Raw genomic sequence first — 13,427 nt, 5'->3', positions numbered from 1 at the left:
GAATGCGGGTTATGATGGCGGTGCTGGTGGTGCTGGTGGCGGTGTTGGTGGGGTTGGTTTACCACCATGTGTAGACGTGTTGGATGGTAGAATCTTGAACCGCTTTTTGATACTCCGTGTAAGTAGTTAGTGGTGATACTAACACGGAGTGAATCTTGTTTAGTTATAGTACAACCACTGGCCCATAGGGGGTCTCTTGTAGGGCATATCATTATCGATACTTTTGGGTATCATTCAAGCACTGACCCATTGCGGGTTATGTCGGGGATGATACCAACATAGGCCCTTTGTATTAAAACTTAGTTGTGTAATGATGACTGGGAAGTATGTAAATGGATGTTTGTGTAATATGTACTAATGTTTATTAATGTATGGAATGTGTTTGTGTTTCATAATTTGGAATGGTATTAATTATATGTGTTTCCTTGATGTTGTGTAGAATGGCACCGAAACGATCAACGAAAGTATCGGAAATAGATGTGAGCCGTTTGATTGCTCAACAGTTGGAGGCGGCGATACCGGATATAGTATCGCGCATCGCCGCCAGCATTAATAATTCGTCTAATCCAACCCCTCCGAGCAATCAAACGCCCATAAATAATGGCGGGGAACATAATGCTAATCCTCCACCTACCGATAACACTATGCCGAGTACTGACGCACCGCCTACGGTGGTCGCTACCGACAGTAATGGCCCTATCCCTACTGTAGAGACCAACCGCACTGGACCATCCAGGGGTTGTTCAATCAAGGATTTTATGTTATGCAAGCCTTTAGAATTTAACGGGTCGGAAGGACCGAATGGGTTAGTGAAATGGTTAGAGAAAATAGAATCAGTGGTAAATATCAGCAACTGTCCCGAGGATTGTGTCGTTAAGTACGCCACCTGTACGTTCACAGACCATGCCTTGACATGGTGGAACACCATAGTACAGACTCGAGGTCAGGCGGCGACAAACCGCATGACCTGGGCAGAGCTTAAGGATCTTGTTTTGAAACATTTCTGCCCAAAGAATGAATTGCAGAAACTGGAACATGAGTTGTGGAACCTAGAGATGCATGGGGCGGACCACTTGGGATATACCAACCGGTTTAATGAACTGTCACGATTAGTGCCGTGGTTGGTCACCCCAGAGTCAAAAAGGGTGGAACGTTATATTTGGGGACTTACTCCAGTAGTGAGGAGCATAGTTAACGCGGGAGGGCACCAGACGTATGAGGGTGCAGTGACACAGGCTGGTATTGTCACGTATGATTTCTTAAGGAGCGGATCGATAAAGGCGACGGGAGAGTCGGCTGGGGGAAAGCGAGGTACGTATGACAATAGGATCCGAGAGAAGCAGCAAAACAAACGAGCTAGGCCCGCTGCCCAGAGCTATGCCATGACTAGTTCGGGCGGAAGGCAAGAACCGCAGAGGGGAACGTTTCCTAAATGCGGGAAATGTGGTTACCACCATAGTGGCGTGTGCAAGGAGGTGGTGTGCCACCGGTGTGGCAGGGTTGGACACTACGCACCAAATTGTAAGACAAATCTGAACAACCTGAACCGTCAACCGCAACCTATTCGGGCGCAACCATTTAGAACTCAACCAGCCCGACAGCAGAACCCGCAAGGAAACCAGATGGTGACCACTAGCCGTGCTTGCTACGAATGCGGCAGCACGGATCACTTCAAAAGGAACTGCCCGAAACTGAATCAGGGAGGAAACGGGAGACAACTCGCGGGTCAGCCATCGTCGTCCAATCCGGCGCGAGGCCGGGCATTTGTGATGGGAGCGAACGAGGCGCGCCAGGACCCCAGCGTAGTGACAGGTACCTTCCTCGTCTCTGATCATTACGCTTCTGTATTATTTGATACAGGCGCCGATAGAAGTTTTGTCTCCGTTAGATTCCTTTCGATAGCAACCATAGAACCCTACACCGTAGAGGTCGCTAACGGTAAAACCATGATAGTTAATCGGATTGTTCGGAATTGCCCTTTTATTCTAAGCGAACAATCCTTCCTGATTGACTTACTACCGGTAGAATTGGGTAGTTTTGACGTGATAGTGGGAATGGATTGGTTGGCTCGTAATAGGGTAGAAATAAACTGTGAAAAGAAAACCGTCAAGATCCGGGTGTCGGATGACGAGGAGGTATTAGTGCAGGGAGAAAAATCCGGCACCATGATACCATTTATATCCCACCTCAAGGTGTTGAAATATATACGTCAGGGATGTGTGGCGTATCTAGCGAGCCTGACGGCCGCTGATTCTGAGGAAAAACGGGTGGACGATATTCCCGTGGTACGCGAATTTCCACAAGTTTTTCCAGAGGAACTTCCTGGATTACCGCCAACCCGACAAGTCGAATTCAGAATCGACTTATTACCTCAAGCCGGCCCTGTTGCTAAGGCCCCTTACAGACTTGCACCGTCCGAGATGCAAGAACTATCCAACCAGTTGCAGGAATTGTTGGATAAGGGATTTATACGTCCCAGTTATTCCCCGTGGGGTGCACCTGTACTATTTGTGAAAAAGAAGGACGGAAGCCTTCGAATGTGCATTGACTACAGGGAATTGAACAAATTAACCATCAAAAATAGATATCCTCTTCCCCGAATCGACGATTTGTTCGACCAACTACAAGGCGCGAGCTATTTCTCAAAAATTGATCTTAGATCGGGATACCACCAAGTTAGAATTCAAGAGGAGGATATCCCAAAAACCGCGTTTCGGACTCGCTACGGCCACTACGAATTTTTAGTTATGCCTTTTGGGCTAACAAATGCGCCAGCAGTGTTCATGGATCTCATGAACCGAGTCTGTAAACCCTATCTCGACAAGTTCGTCATTGTATTTATTGACGATATTTTGATATACTCGAAGAGTAAAGAGGAGCACGAGCAACACTTAAAGTTAGTTTTAGAGCTCCTGGATCAGGAGAAGTTATATGCAAAATTCTCCAAGTGTAACTTCTGGTTACAAGAGGTGCAATTCCTCGGTCATGTTATAAACCACAAAGGAATACACGTTGATCCGAGTAAGGTTGAAGCTATTAAGAATTGACAAGCGCCTAAATCTCCGAAAGAAATCCGCCAATTCTTAGGCTTAGCTGGATACTATCGTCGATTTATAGAGAACTTTTCCAGCATCGCCCAACCTTTAACTCTCCTGACTCAAAAGGATCGGAAATATGAATGGGGTGAAGAGCAGGAAACGGCGTTTCAAACGCTAAAACAAAGATTGTGCCAAGCGCCAATCTTAAGTCTCCCCGACGGAGACGATGGATTTGTTGTATATTGTGACGCATCCCGTAGAGGGTTAGGATGCGTGTTAATGCAAAATAAAAAGGTCATAGCCTATGCGTCTCGACAGTTAAAAGTTCATGAGAAAAACTACACTACTCATGACTTGGAACTGGGAGCAGTCATCTTTGCACTTAAAATCTGGAGAGACTATCTCTACGGTACAAAGTGCACCATATTCACTGATCATAAAAGTTTGCAACACATATTCGATCAGAAAGAACTGAATATGAGGCAACGAAGATGGGTCGAGTTGCTGAGTGACTATGACTGTGACATACGATATCACCCCGGCAAGGCTAACGTTGTAGCCGATGCCTTGAGTAGAAAGGACCGAGTCAAGCCACTACGTGTGCGAGCGTTGGGGATGATAGTCCAGTCGAACCTTTCAGATTTAATTCGAGTCGCTCAACGCGAGGCGTTGAAAGAGGGCCAATTGGTTCAAGAAGGACTTTACGGGAATGAGAAGAATTTCGAACAGCGTGTGGACGAAATTCTTTATTTCAAAAATCGGATTTGGATCCCAACCCTCCATGACCTTCGTGATTTAATCATGGACGAAGCTCATAAATCGAAATATTCCATACATCCGGGATCAGATAAAATGTACAAGGATGTGAAAGAATTTTACTGGTGGCCAGGAATGAAAAAGGATATAGCCACATACGTCGGCAAGTGTACGACGTGTGCGAGGGTTAAGGCGGAGCACCAGAAACCTTCGGGAATGTTGCAACAACCGGAAATTCCGGAATGGAAGTGGGAGCAGATCACAATGGATTTTGTGACACACCTCCCCAAGACACCCCGAGGTCATGATGCGATTTGGGTAATCGTGGATCGATTAACCAAATCGGCACATTTTATTCCAATTAGGAATACTTTTAACACTGAGAGACTTGTGCAAATTTATATAAATGAAATAGTGTCTCGTCATGGCATCCCCATCTCGATCATCTCCGATAGGGATAGCCATTTCACCTCCAAACTTTGGCAAGCTGTCCAAGAAGCATTGGGAACACGTATTGACCTAAGCACAGCTTACCACCCTCAGACCGATGGTCAGTCTGAGAGGACTATTCAAACTTTGGAGGATTTGCTTCGTGCCTGCGTACTGGACTTTAAGGGAAATTGGGATCAACATCTCCCACTCGTTGAATTTTCCTATAATAACAGTTACCATAGCAGTATAAAGGCAGCACCTTATGAAGCATTGTATGGGCGAAAGTGCCGATCACCACTTTGCTGGTCTGAAGTGGGAGACCCGCAGATCATTAGATCGGATCTGGTCCAGGAGACGACCAGCAAGATTCTTGAGATTAAGAACAACCTGAAAGCCGCGCGGGATCGGCAGAAGAGTTATGCTGATACCCGTCGAAAACCGTTGTCATTTGAGAAGGGTGAAAAGGTATATTTGAAAGTATCACCCTGGAAAGGAGTGGTCAGGTTTGGAAAGGCGGGGAAGTTGGCCCCTAGATATATTGGACCATTCATTATTACTGCAAAGATCGGTCCGGTAGCTTACCGACTAGAACTGCCTGAGGAACTAAGTGCAGTTCATAACGTGTTTCATGTGTCGAATTTGAAAAGATGTCTGGTGGATGAGACATCGGTGTTACCCTTAGAGGGTGTTCAAATAAGTGATAGGCTCAACTTCGTAGAGGAGCCCATCGAAATAGTGGACGGTAAGATCAAGCAACTTAGACACAATAAGATCTCGTTGGTCAAAGTTAGATGGAATTCGCAACGAGGCCCAGAATTTACTTGGGAACGAAAGGATGAATTTCGGAAGAAATACCCCCACCTATTTCCTCAAAAGGAAGTAGTTGACGCATAAAATTTCGAGGACGAAATTTTTATAACGGGGGGAGAATGTAACGATTCCGACAAATCCAGGTATACCCTAGCCGGAATATACTATTTACGTGTTATTTAATACTGATTATATGAGTTATAGTACGTTTATACGAATATATATGGTTCACAGTATGAATCATACTCAATTATATAGTGAATCGTATTGGAATTACAATTAATCAATGATCGGTTATTGAAACCCGAACGAATCGGGAATTACATTATAGACGAAGTATATAATGTTTAGTGATGTTCACGAAGTATTAATGCTTCGGGATAAGTGAATTATAGCACAGAAAAAGGATTTCGATTTATTGGTACGTCGGTACGATAAACGAAACCTTTAACATCAAACCAAGCAAGAGATGATCAATCAAGCCGAAAAAGATGCGTAATTATTAATAATATGATGTTTTAATGTCATGGTTTAAGTTTTTTAAAGTTTTTAAGTCGGTTTTATGTAAATTTTATTTTGACCCGAAAAACGACCATTTTAATTTCGTTTCAAGCCGAATTACGAGTTTAAACGAGAAACGAACTGAGCCAGATTATCCACAACATTATCCGGATTGCGTAATCCGAATATGTGGCTTAGAATTGATGTGTGGGGCCCACCCCCATCCACCCTATGGACCGATCGGTCCTTATTATTATTATCATTCAATTCATTTTTTTTTTAACACAATTCAACAACAAAACTCTCTCAAACTCTCTCAAATCTTCAAACCTCCATCCAATCCCTTGATCTTTAAACCAAGAATTGAAGGTATAAACATGGTTTTTATGCTTAAATCTTGTTTCTAATTCTACAATATTGAGAAAAGGAGGTTTCCATGTGAAAGACGGGTGAAAACCCGAGATAAAACCGATTCTCGTATGATCAAGGGATGTATACAAGTTATACAAAGGATCTTGATCCAAGTAATGAGTTAAAAGTGTTTAGAATAAAATTTTACGGTTAAAATCTTGTTAAAATGAGTTTCCAAGTGAAAGATGGGTGAAAAACCGAGATGGAACCGACTCTTGCATGATCAAGAGATGTATACATGTTATACAAGGGATCTTGGTCCAAGAAATGAGTAAAAAGAGTCGGGAATGGATTTCTACGGTTAAAACCTTTGTTTTTACTTAAAAACCGACACTTTGAAAGAAATGGTTTGATTATTGGTGTAACTTGCTTGGTATAGTGATATTGTGCTTGTAAGTGTTGTATCTAGCGGCTAGCAAAGGCTAGAAACCGAGATCCTTGCGATCTAAAGCTAGAAAACACAAAATAGTTCGGTTTTCGTGTGTTATGAAAAAAATGGACAGATTTACGTGTGCTTAGAGTCGGGTCACGAAATTTCACAGAGATGATCTACACATGAAAATATGAGATCTGTGAATTTTTGGTAATTTTTGGATAAAAGATGAATATTTGGTGAATTTAATGCTCGGTTTTAGCCAAAAATAGTGAAAAATAGCAAAACATGATGAAAAATTCCGGAAAATTTAAGATAAGCTTTTTATAACATATAAAAGTCACCCACAAAATTTGAGCTCAGTTGGAAAAGTCTAAGTAGGCTTTTCGGTGAAACGAGTTCTAGGGCTTTCTAGCTCGGTTTTGGGTGAAAATGGCTTGAAAAATAAGTTTTAAATTCTGGAAAAATTCCAGGGAGTTATGAGGATGATAAAGATCATCCCAGAAGAATTTGGGATTTTTCTAAAGTGTTTTGGTATTTTTGATATATTTAGTATTTTAATAAGATTTAAAAATAGATAAATAAATATAAATATAAGAAAATAAATCTGGAAAATTTTTACAAAATTCCTTTCTGTCAAATTAAGTTTTGTGCAAAATTTCAAGACCCGAGACTAATCGGGTAATTATTTGTGCTAAAAAGAACATAAAAACAAGTTTTTTAAAGCTTAAAACGTGTAAACCGGCAAAGTTCGCATAAGCGAGCTGACTGGTACATGAAAACTCTAAAAATAGACTATTTCATAAATCTAAGTAAATTAAGTAAAAATAAATCATCCGAAAATAATTCGGATGATTTGGGTAATTTTACCCGATTTTACCGTTTTCGGCACCGAAATACCGGAAATGGGCCCCACGGCCAAACGGGGTGTCAAACCGAGCTATAATTTCATCACCTTAACTAAATTGACTGTCAAACTCTAAGCAATGTCAATCTGAGTCCTTAGAAGTGTCACGGGGTTAACATTGTCCCCGAATCGAGTACAGTACTGGGTTAACAATGTTCCCAGATGTACCGATTGATACGTATTTAAGTTATGGGAATTATATAGTAACGACTAGATATTATATTACAGATCCAGGCACGTAGCTGTTCCTTATATTACTCACCGACTCACAACAAGGTGAGTTTTCACGAGCCTCTTTTAATGAATTGTTTTAATTATATTTTCCCGGGGCGGAAAACATGTCTTATTTAAAGTATTTAAGTACATACCGATCGTATGGAAATACTTGTACATTTATATATATATGGACTGATGCATAGAATATATAAAATGTTTATAATGTGTTATTGTTCTGGGGTAACATAGTTCCCAGGGGTTATTGTTGTTCTGGGGTAACATAGTTCCCAGGGGTTATTATTATTCTGGGGTAACATAGTTCCCAGGGGTTGTTATTGTTCTGGGGTAACATAGTTCCCAGGGGTTATTGTTGTTCTGGGGTAACATAGTTCCCAGGGGTTATTATTATTCTGGGGTAACATAGTTCCCAGGGGTTGTTATTGTTCTGGGGTAACATAGTTCCCAGGGGTTATTATTATTCTGGGGTAACATAGTTCCCAGGGGTTGTTATTGTTCTGGGGTAACATAGTTCCCAGGGGTTATTATTGTTCTGGGGTAACATAGTTCCCATGGGTTATTGTTGTTCTGGGGTAACATAGTTCCCAGGGGTTATTATTATTCTGGGGTAACATAGTTCCCAGGGGTTGTTATTGTTCTGGGGTAACATAGTTCCCAGGGGTTATTATTGTTCTGGGGTAACATAGTTCCCAGAAAGTTATTGGAAATGTTCTGGGGTAACATAGTTCCCAGCATGATTATATTGTTAATAAATGATTATTAAAATGATTTGTCAGTGTTTATTTAAATTAGTGAAACTCACCAACTATTCGTAGTTGACCCGTTTTCTTTACATGTTTTCTAGGTATGCCCAAGTTGGATTGATTGATGTGTGCTTAACTATCTGTGCTACCTGTTGGAAGCTTGCTGCTCTTTGTTTTGTAATGAATTTATTAATGTCTTATTGGTAAAATATGTGTGTAACACCTAGACAGTAATGAAACTCGCAACAATGTAATATGTTATAAATTAATGTAGTGGTATTTTCTTTATAAGCAATGCTGTTGATATCAGATGTGTCTGTTGCATCCCGTGTACGTTTCCGCTGCGGTTACGGGGTGTTACAGTTAAGTCAGTTTAGATATATAAGTTAAACAAATATATTATTTAGGCAGGAATTGAGTAGGGTTAGTAATCTGAGCCACCTCACGTGTCTTTGTGTTCGATACTCGGACTTCCTTAGTCTTTACTACATACAATCGGTACACTTACCGGTTGTGTGAACTTAAGTTAGGATATTCCGTTTTAATTTAAAGCTTAGTTGTGAGTTATAGTTTTCATAGATACATTTTCGCACATCACAGATAGTGCAATTCGATTTAAGTCTATATAGTGAATATTTATACTTGATGGATGTTTGATAAAACAATTGATGTAATTTGTAGTTTGATAGTGATTTTGTTCTTTAAAGTGGTTTGGTTTCTATTTTTTAGGCATCGTTTGCTTTCTGTTAAAAAAAAGGTATCGTTTAGTATATAGGAATGAGAGGGGCAATAGAATGAATCATTGCGAGGGAATAAAGAGAAATGGTGTTTGGAACCACCTACCGCCGCCGCTTCCACCCACCACCTCATCGCCACCAACCATCGTTCCCCGCTCCTAGCCACCACCCCCCACTACCCACCGCCACTCACTACGGGTTTTGTTTTGTTTTGTTTTTTTTTTTTTGGTCTTTTCCTTCCTACCAAACAAAACAAATTAATAATTCATTCAATTCACACATGATAACCAAACATCTTAATAAAATGGCAATGATCCATTCCAGTAACTCGTCCATTCTATTCCATTATCTGATACCAAATATTCTATATTGTGTTATAAGATAAAACAATTGCGATTATTATCAAACATGTAGACTTGCAAAAATCATGTATCATGACAAATCAACATTCAAAACATGAGCTTTGTGTAACATCTATCTCAACATATTAAGTATTCATTTCCATTCGATGCTTATCTCAACTTTTTCCACAAAACTCATATCAAGGTTCAATAGCGTCTTTGGATATTTGGTTGTTATTCATGAATAAAACAAGGATTCGAGTCATATGATAGTATCTTTTCAAGCTAGTTTTGTTTTTAGAATTAGTTTTATCAAGTATATTTCGAGTATATTTTCAAGCTAGTTTCGTTTTCAAAATCATTTTATTAAGTAAAATGTGATCGGTCTAACACATGTTGTATCCATTATGGACATTTATAGAAAAAAAGTTGGTTATGGTTTGTCAAATACACAAACCATAAATAACCCGTACATTTTGCTACCTCTACTAGATATATAAACTATTTGTCTCACCTATCCATTAACACTTGGATCTTGATAATATTCTATAGTCATAACCAAAATATATTAGTGACACAAATGAGACAGGTACCAACCAAGTCCCATCATAACTCTCATGACCCATACACCCCTTCCACATGATTACAAAGGTGAACAAGAAAGATGAGTTGTACATCAAGATCTCTACACACACAGCCACCGTACAAGTATACAATGCACACAACACAACCAAGATTCGTAATACTCATGTGTAGTCCTGTTGAAACAATATTTGTCGTTTAGGGATAGGGGGTAGTGACGGTGGGACCCACACTGTCAAAACTGATGCAATGAAAGTTATCAAACTCCCATCTCTGAACACTTGCATCTCTCCCTTCACCACCTTCCTCCGCCGTTGATTCTCTCTCTCTCTCCGCCGTGTCTCTCTCTTTCTCTCTCTCCTCCACCACCGTCTGCAAGACTGCAACATGTAAAAGCTTTTATCTTTTTAAGCCAAAACTCAGTCAGTCAGAGACCCATCTCACCCTTTTCAAAACCCAGCTATATTTTCACCATTTTTATACAAATCAAGAAAGTCAAATTCATTACAAAAACTCAAAAAAGTATAAATTTTTGTTAACCATTTTCAAAACCCTTCAAAACCCACCTAGATTTAGTCATTATCTAACAAACCCACAAATCTTTTCCCCTAAAAGTGATCACAGATCGGTAAATTTCATTAATTAATGAAAAGGGTCTTCGCCGGAAAAGTATAAATTTTTGTTAACCATTTTCAAAACCCTTCAAAACCCACCTAGATTTACCCATTATCTAACAAACCCACAAAATTTTCCCCTTAAAATTAATCACAGATCAGTAAATTTCACTAATTTATGAAAAGGGTGTTCGCCGGAATATTATAACACCGCCGTATACGGCAGCGATGGGTTGTGTAATATCCAATCTGAGCGCCAAATTCGCCTTCTTCCCACCATCACCACCCACCTACCAGATCAAGAAACGAGAAGACGGTAAGCTAAATGCCATTTACACATCATCCTCCATGCCGCTGACGTCAGCCGCCGGCGGTGTAGATGACGGTGGCAGTGGTTGTTCACTTGATGTGTTGTCAATACCCACAAAAGGAGGGAACAAGATTGTGGCTTTTTATCTTAAGAACCCATATGCAAGACTCACTCTATTGTACTCTCATGGCAATGCTGCTGATTTGGGTCAACTGTTTGACCTGTTTGTTCAACTCAAAGCAAATCTTAGAGTCAATCTCATGGGGTCAGTTTAATCTTCTTTGTTTCTTACCTAACTTTTGTTATAATCATTGTTCCCCCATGTTGATACATTATTAGGGTTATTATGAATGTTGTTGTTTTAAGTAATGTGATCTGCTTTTTGTTCTTTTTGCAAAGAGATATTATTATTTATTTATTTATTTTTTAATCTTGTAAACTGTTCATCTGAGGTGTTTGGTTTTCATCTTCTTTAGCTTTCTGCAAATTTTAATTTCAAGGTTTTTTAATAAAGTTTTTATCTTTAAATGACCAATCTTGATTTGCAGATTTTGTTACAAAAAGTGAACTAAATTTGTGTAAGTCTTGAACCCAAAAGTTATTCTTTTCCATTCTAGGATGCAACATTGTAGATTTGTAGGTAATTTACATTTTTGGATCATGATGTTGATTTGATCTTATTATTTCTGTGATGTGATGTGAGTTTGTTCTTGTGCTCATATTTGTTTTTTCTTTTTCTAGAAATTATTTTAATTTGGATTTAAAGATTTTACTGTTTGCATGATTGCATCTAAAATGTAAAGAATCATTACAAGATTTCTGTGATATGGATCTATAAAATTTGCAAAATGACCCCGTGAAAGCGAGTGCTTCGATGAAACTATTCGACTTCGTTTTCAAGATATGCGCGTAATAACTGTTAATGTTATGTGGCCCATAAATCATATTCTGGCTAGGGTAAAAGAGGAAAAGTGAAAGTTCTTAACGTTAGTAGGGGTATGCACTATGCATCCTTTATTTTCCTTAATTCTTTGGCTATAAAGTGAACATTTTTCACTGATAAATTACCCTATGAACGGGTAAAAAACGCAAGTTGCTGATGAATCTTGATACATACTATTATGCTGTTTGTTGGCTAAACTTTTAGTGGTATTCATATACGATGTGGTCCCTTTTCGCGTTCAATGTATGATATGATTGATAATTATGTTCTTTTTTTGTCCTCATTTTCTTTAACAGATATGATTATTCGGGCTATGGAGCATCAACCGGCAAGGTAAATGAATCATTCAATGTATTTGTCTAATATTAATAGTTGTTGATTGTTTACATAATTATGATATTTGTTTTTTTGTTTATTTTGGTAAATTTCAGCCAACTGAGCTTAATACATACGCCGACATAGAGGCGGTATATGAGTGTCTCCAAACCGAATACGGAGTCAGTCAAGAAGACTTAATTCTTTACGGACAGTCGGTTGGAAGCGGGCCCACGTTACATTTGGCTTCCAAGTTACCAAGGTTAAGAGGCGTTGTTTTACACAGTGCAATTCTTTCGGGCCTTCGTGTTGTTTGTCATGTCGATTGCAGATTTTGCTTTGATATTTATAAGGTAAGTAAAGCATGCCCCATCTTATTAATTTCGATTCCTTTTAAGGTTTCAATATATTATCTTGTTGATATCTGCAGAATGTTAACAAAATTCGGAAGGTGAAATGCCCGACACTTGTGATACACGTAAGTTCTAACCCGTTCATATATTATATGTTCTTGAACTTTGCGTAGACCAGTTGACCTAATTTCTTGGTGTAAACATGACAGGGTACGGAGGACGATGTGGTAAATTGGCAACACGGGAACAAACTATGGAAGATGGCTAAGGACCCGTATGAACCATTATGGGTCAAAGGCGGGGCCCACTGCAACTTAGAACTCTATCCCGATTACATTCGTCATCTTTACAAGTTCATTTATGATATGGAAACCATGACCACTAAAACCCAACTTACAAAGATCAAACAAAAGGTCAGGTTACCGAAAAAGTCAAATCCCGGGAAGTCGACCGATGGCTGCTATTGTTGTATAAAAATGGGGCAGCCAGAGTGCCCAAAACCTCACTGCCCAGAGTGTTTTTGCAGGCCAAAGTGCCCAGATTGTTTGGGATGTTTTGGCAGGCCGAAGTGCCCGGATTGCTTGGGATGTTTTGGGAAGCCAAAGTGCCCAGATTGCTTTAGATGTTTTGGCACGCCAAAGTGCCCAGATTGTTTGGGACTCGGATGCTGTTGTTTTACAGGGAACTCTTGTTGTTGGTCAAAACCGAAATGCTTGGATGTGAAGTTACCAAAATGCCCTTCCTGTTTGAAATGTGGGTGCTTTAGTTGTTTAGGAAAGTGCGGTCGGTGTTCTTGCTGGTGATATAGGTTTGTATTTTGTGATCAAGGTGGGGTATACATTATGTTAGGGTTTAACAGTTGAAAAATGTTGTCATTGTAATTTAACTCGTTTGTATAGATTTTCGTCTGAACAAGTGCCTGAATGTGGCGAAAAGATAGGGATTTAGCGCTTTGATAATAACTTGGTTTTCCCCAAATTCCTGTATTATTTTCTTCATTGTGTTTATGGCAAATTGCAAATTACGG

General features: G+C 39.6%; 1 protein-coding gene across 1 annotated transcript; it reads left to right on the top strand.

The window, feature by feature from the left end:
- The first annotated feature begins 10,180 nt into the window (after nucleotides 1-10,180).
- LOC143549295 (uncharacterized) lies at nucleotides 10,181-13,427 on the top strand. Its single transcript, XM_077040224.1, has 5 exons — nucleotides 10,181-11,054; nucleotides 12,029-12,065; nucleotides 12,164-12,400; nucleotides 12,478-12,525; nucleotides 12,610-13,427. The coding sequence occupies exons 1-5, from the start codon at nucleotides 10,708-10,710 to the stop codon at nucleotides 13,201-13,203; spliced, it is 1,263 nt and encodes a 420-aa protein (XP_076896339.1). The 5' UTR covers nucleotides 10,181-10,707; the 3' UTR covers nucleotides 13,204-13,427.

The sequence above is a fragment of the Bidens hawaiensis genome, unplaced genomic scaffold (genome assembly GCF_021521415.1).
Source record: "Bidens hawaiensis isolate Kalapana, Puna unplaced genomic scaffold, B.hawaiensis_p1.1 tig00015461_1, whole genome shotgun sequence".
Classification (NCBI taxonomy): Eukaryota; Viridiplantae; Streptophyta; class Magnoliopsida; order Asterales; family Asteraceae; genus Bidens; species Bidens hawaiensis.
Note: the sequence above shows the minus strand (reverse complement) of the source record. Positions and strands in the feature narration are given on the sequence as shown.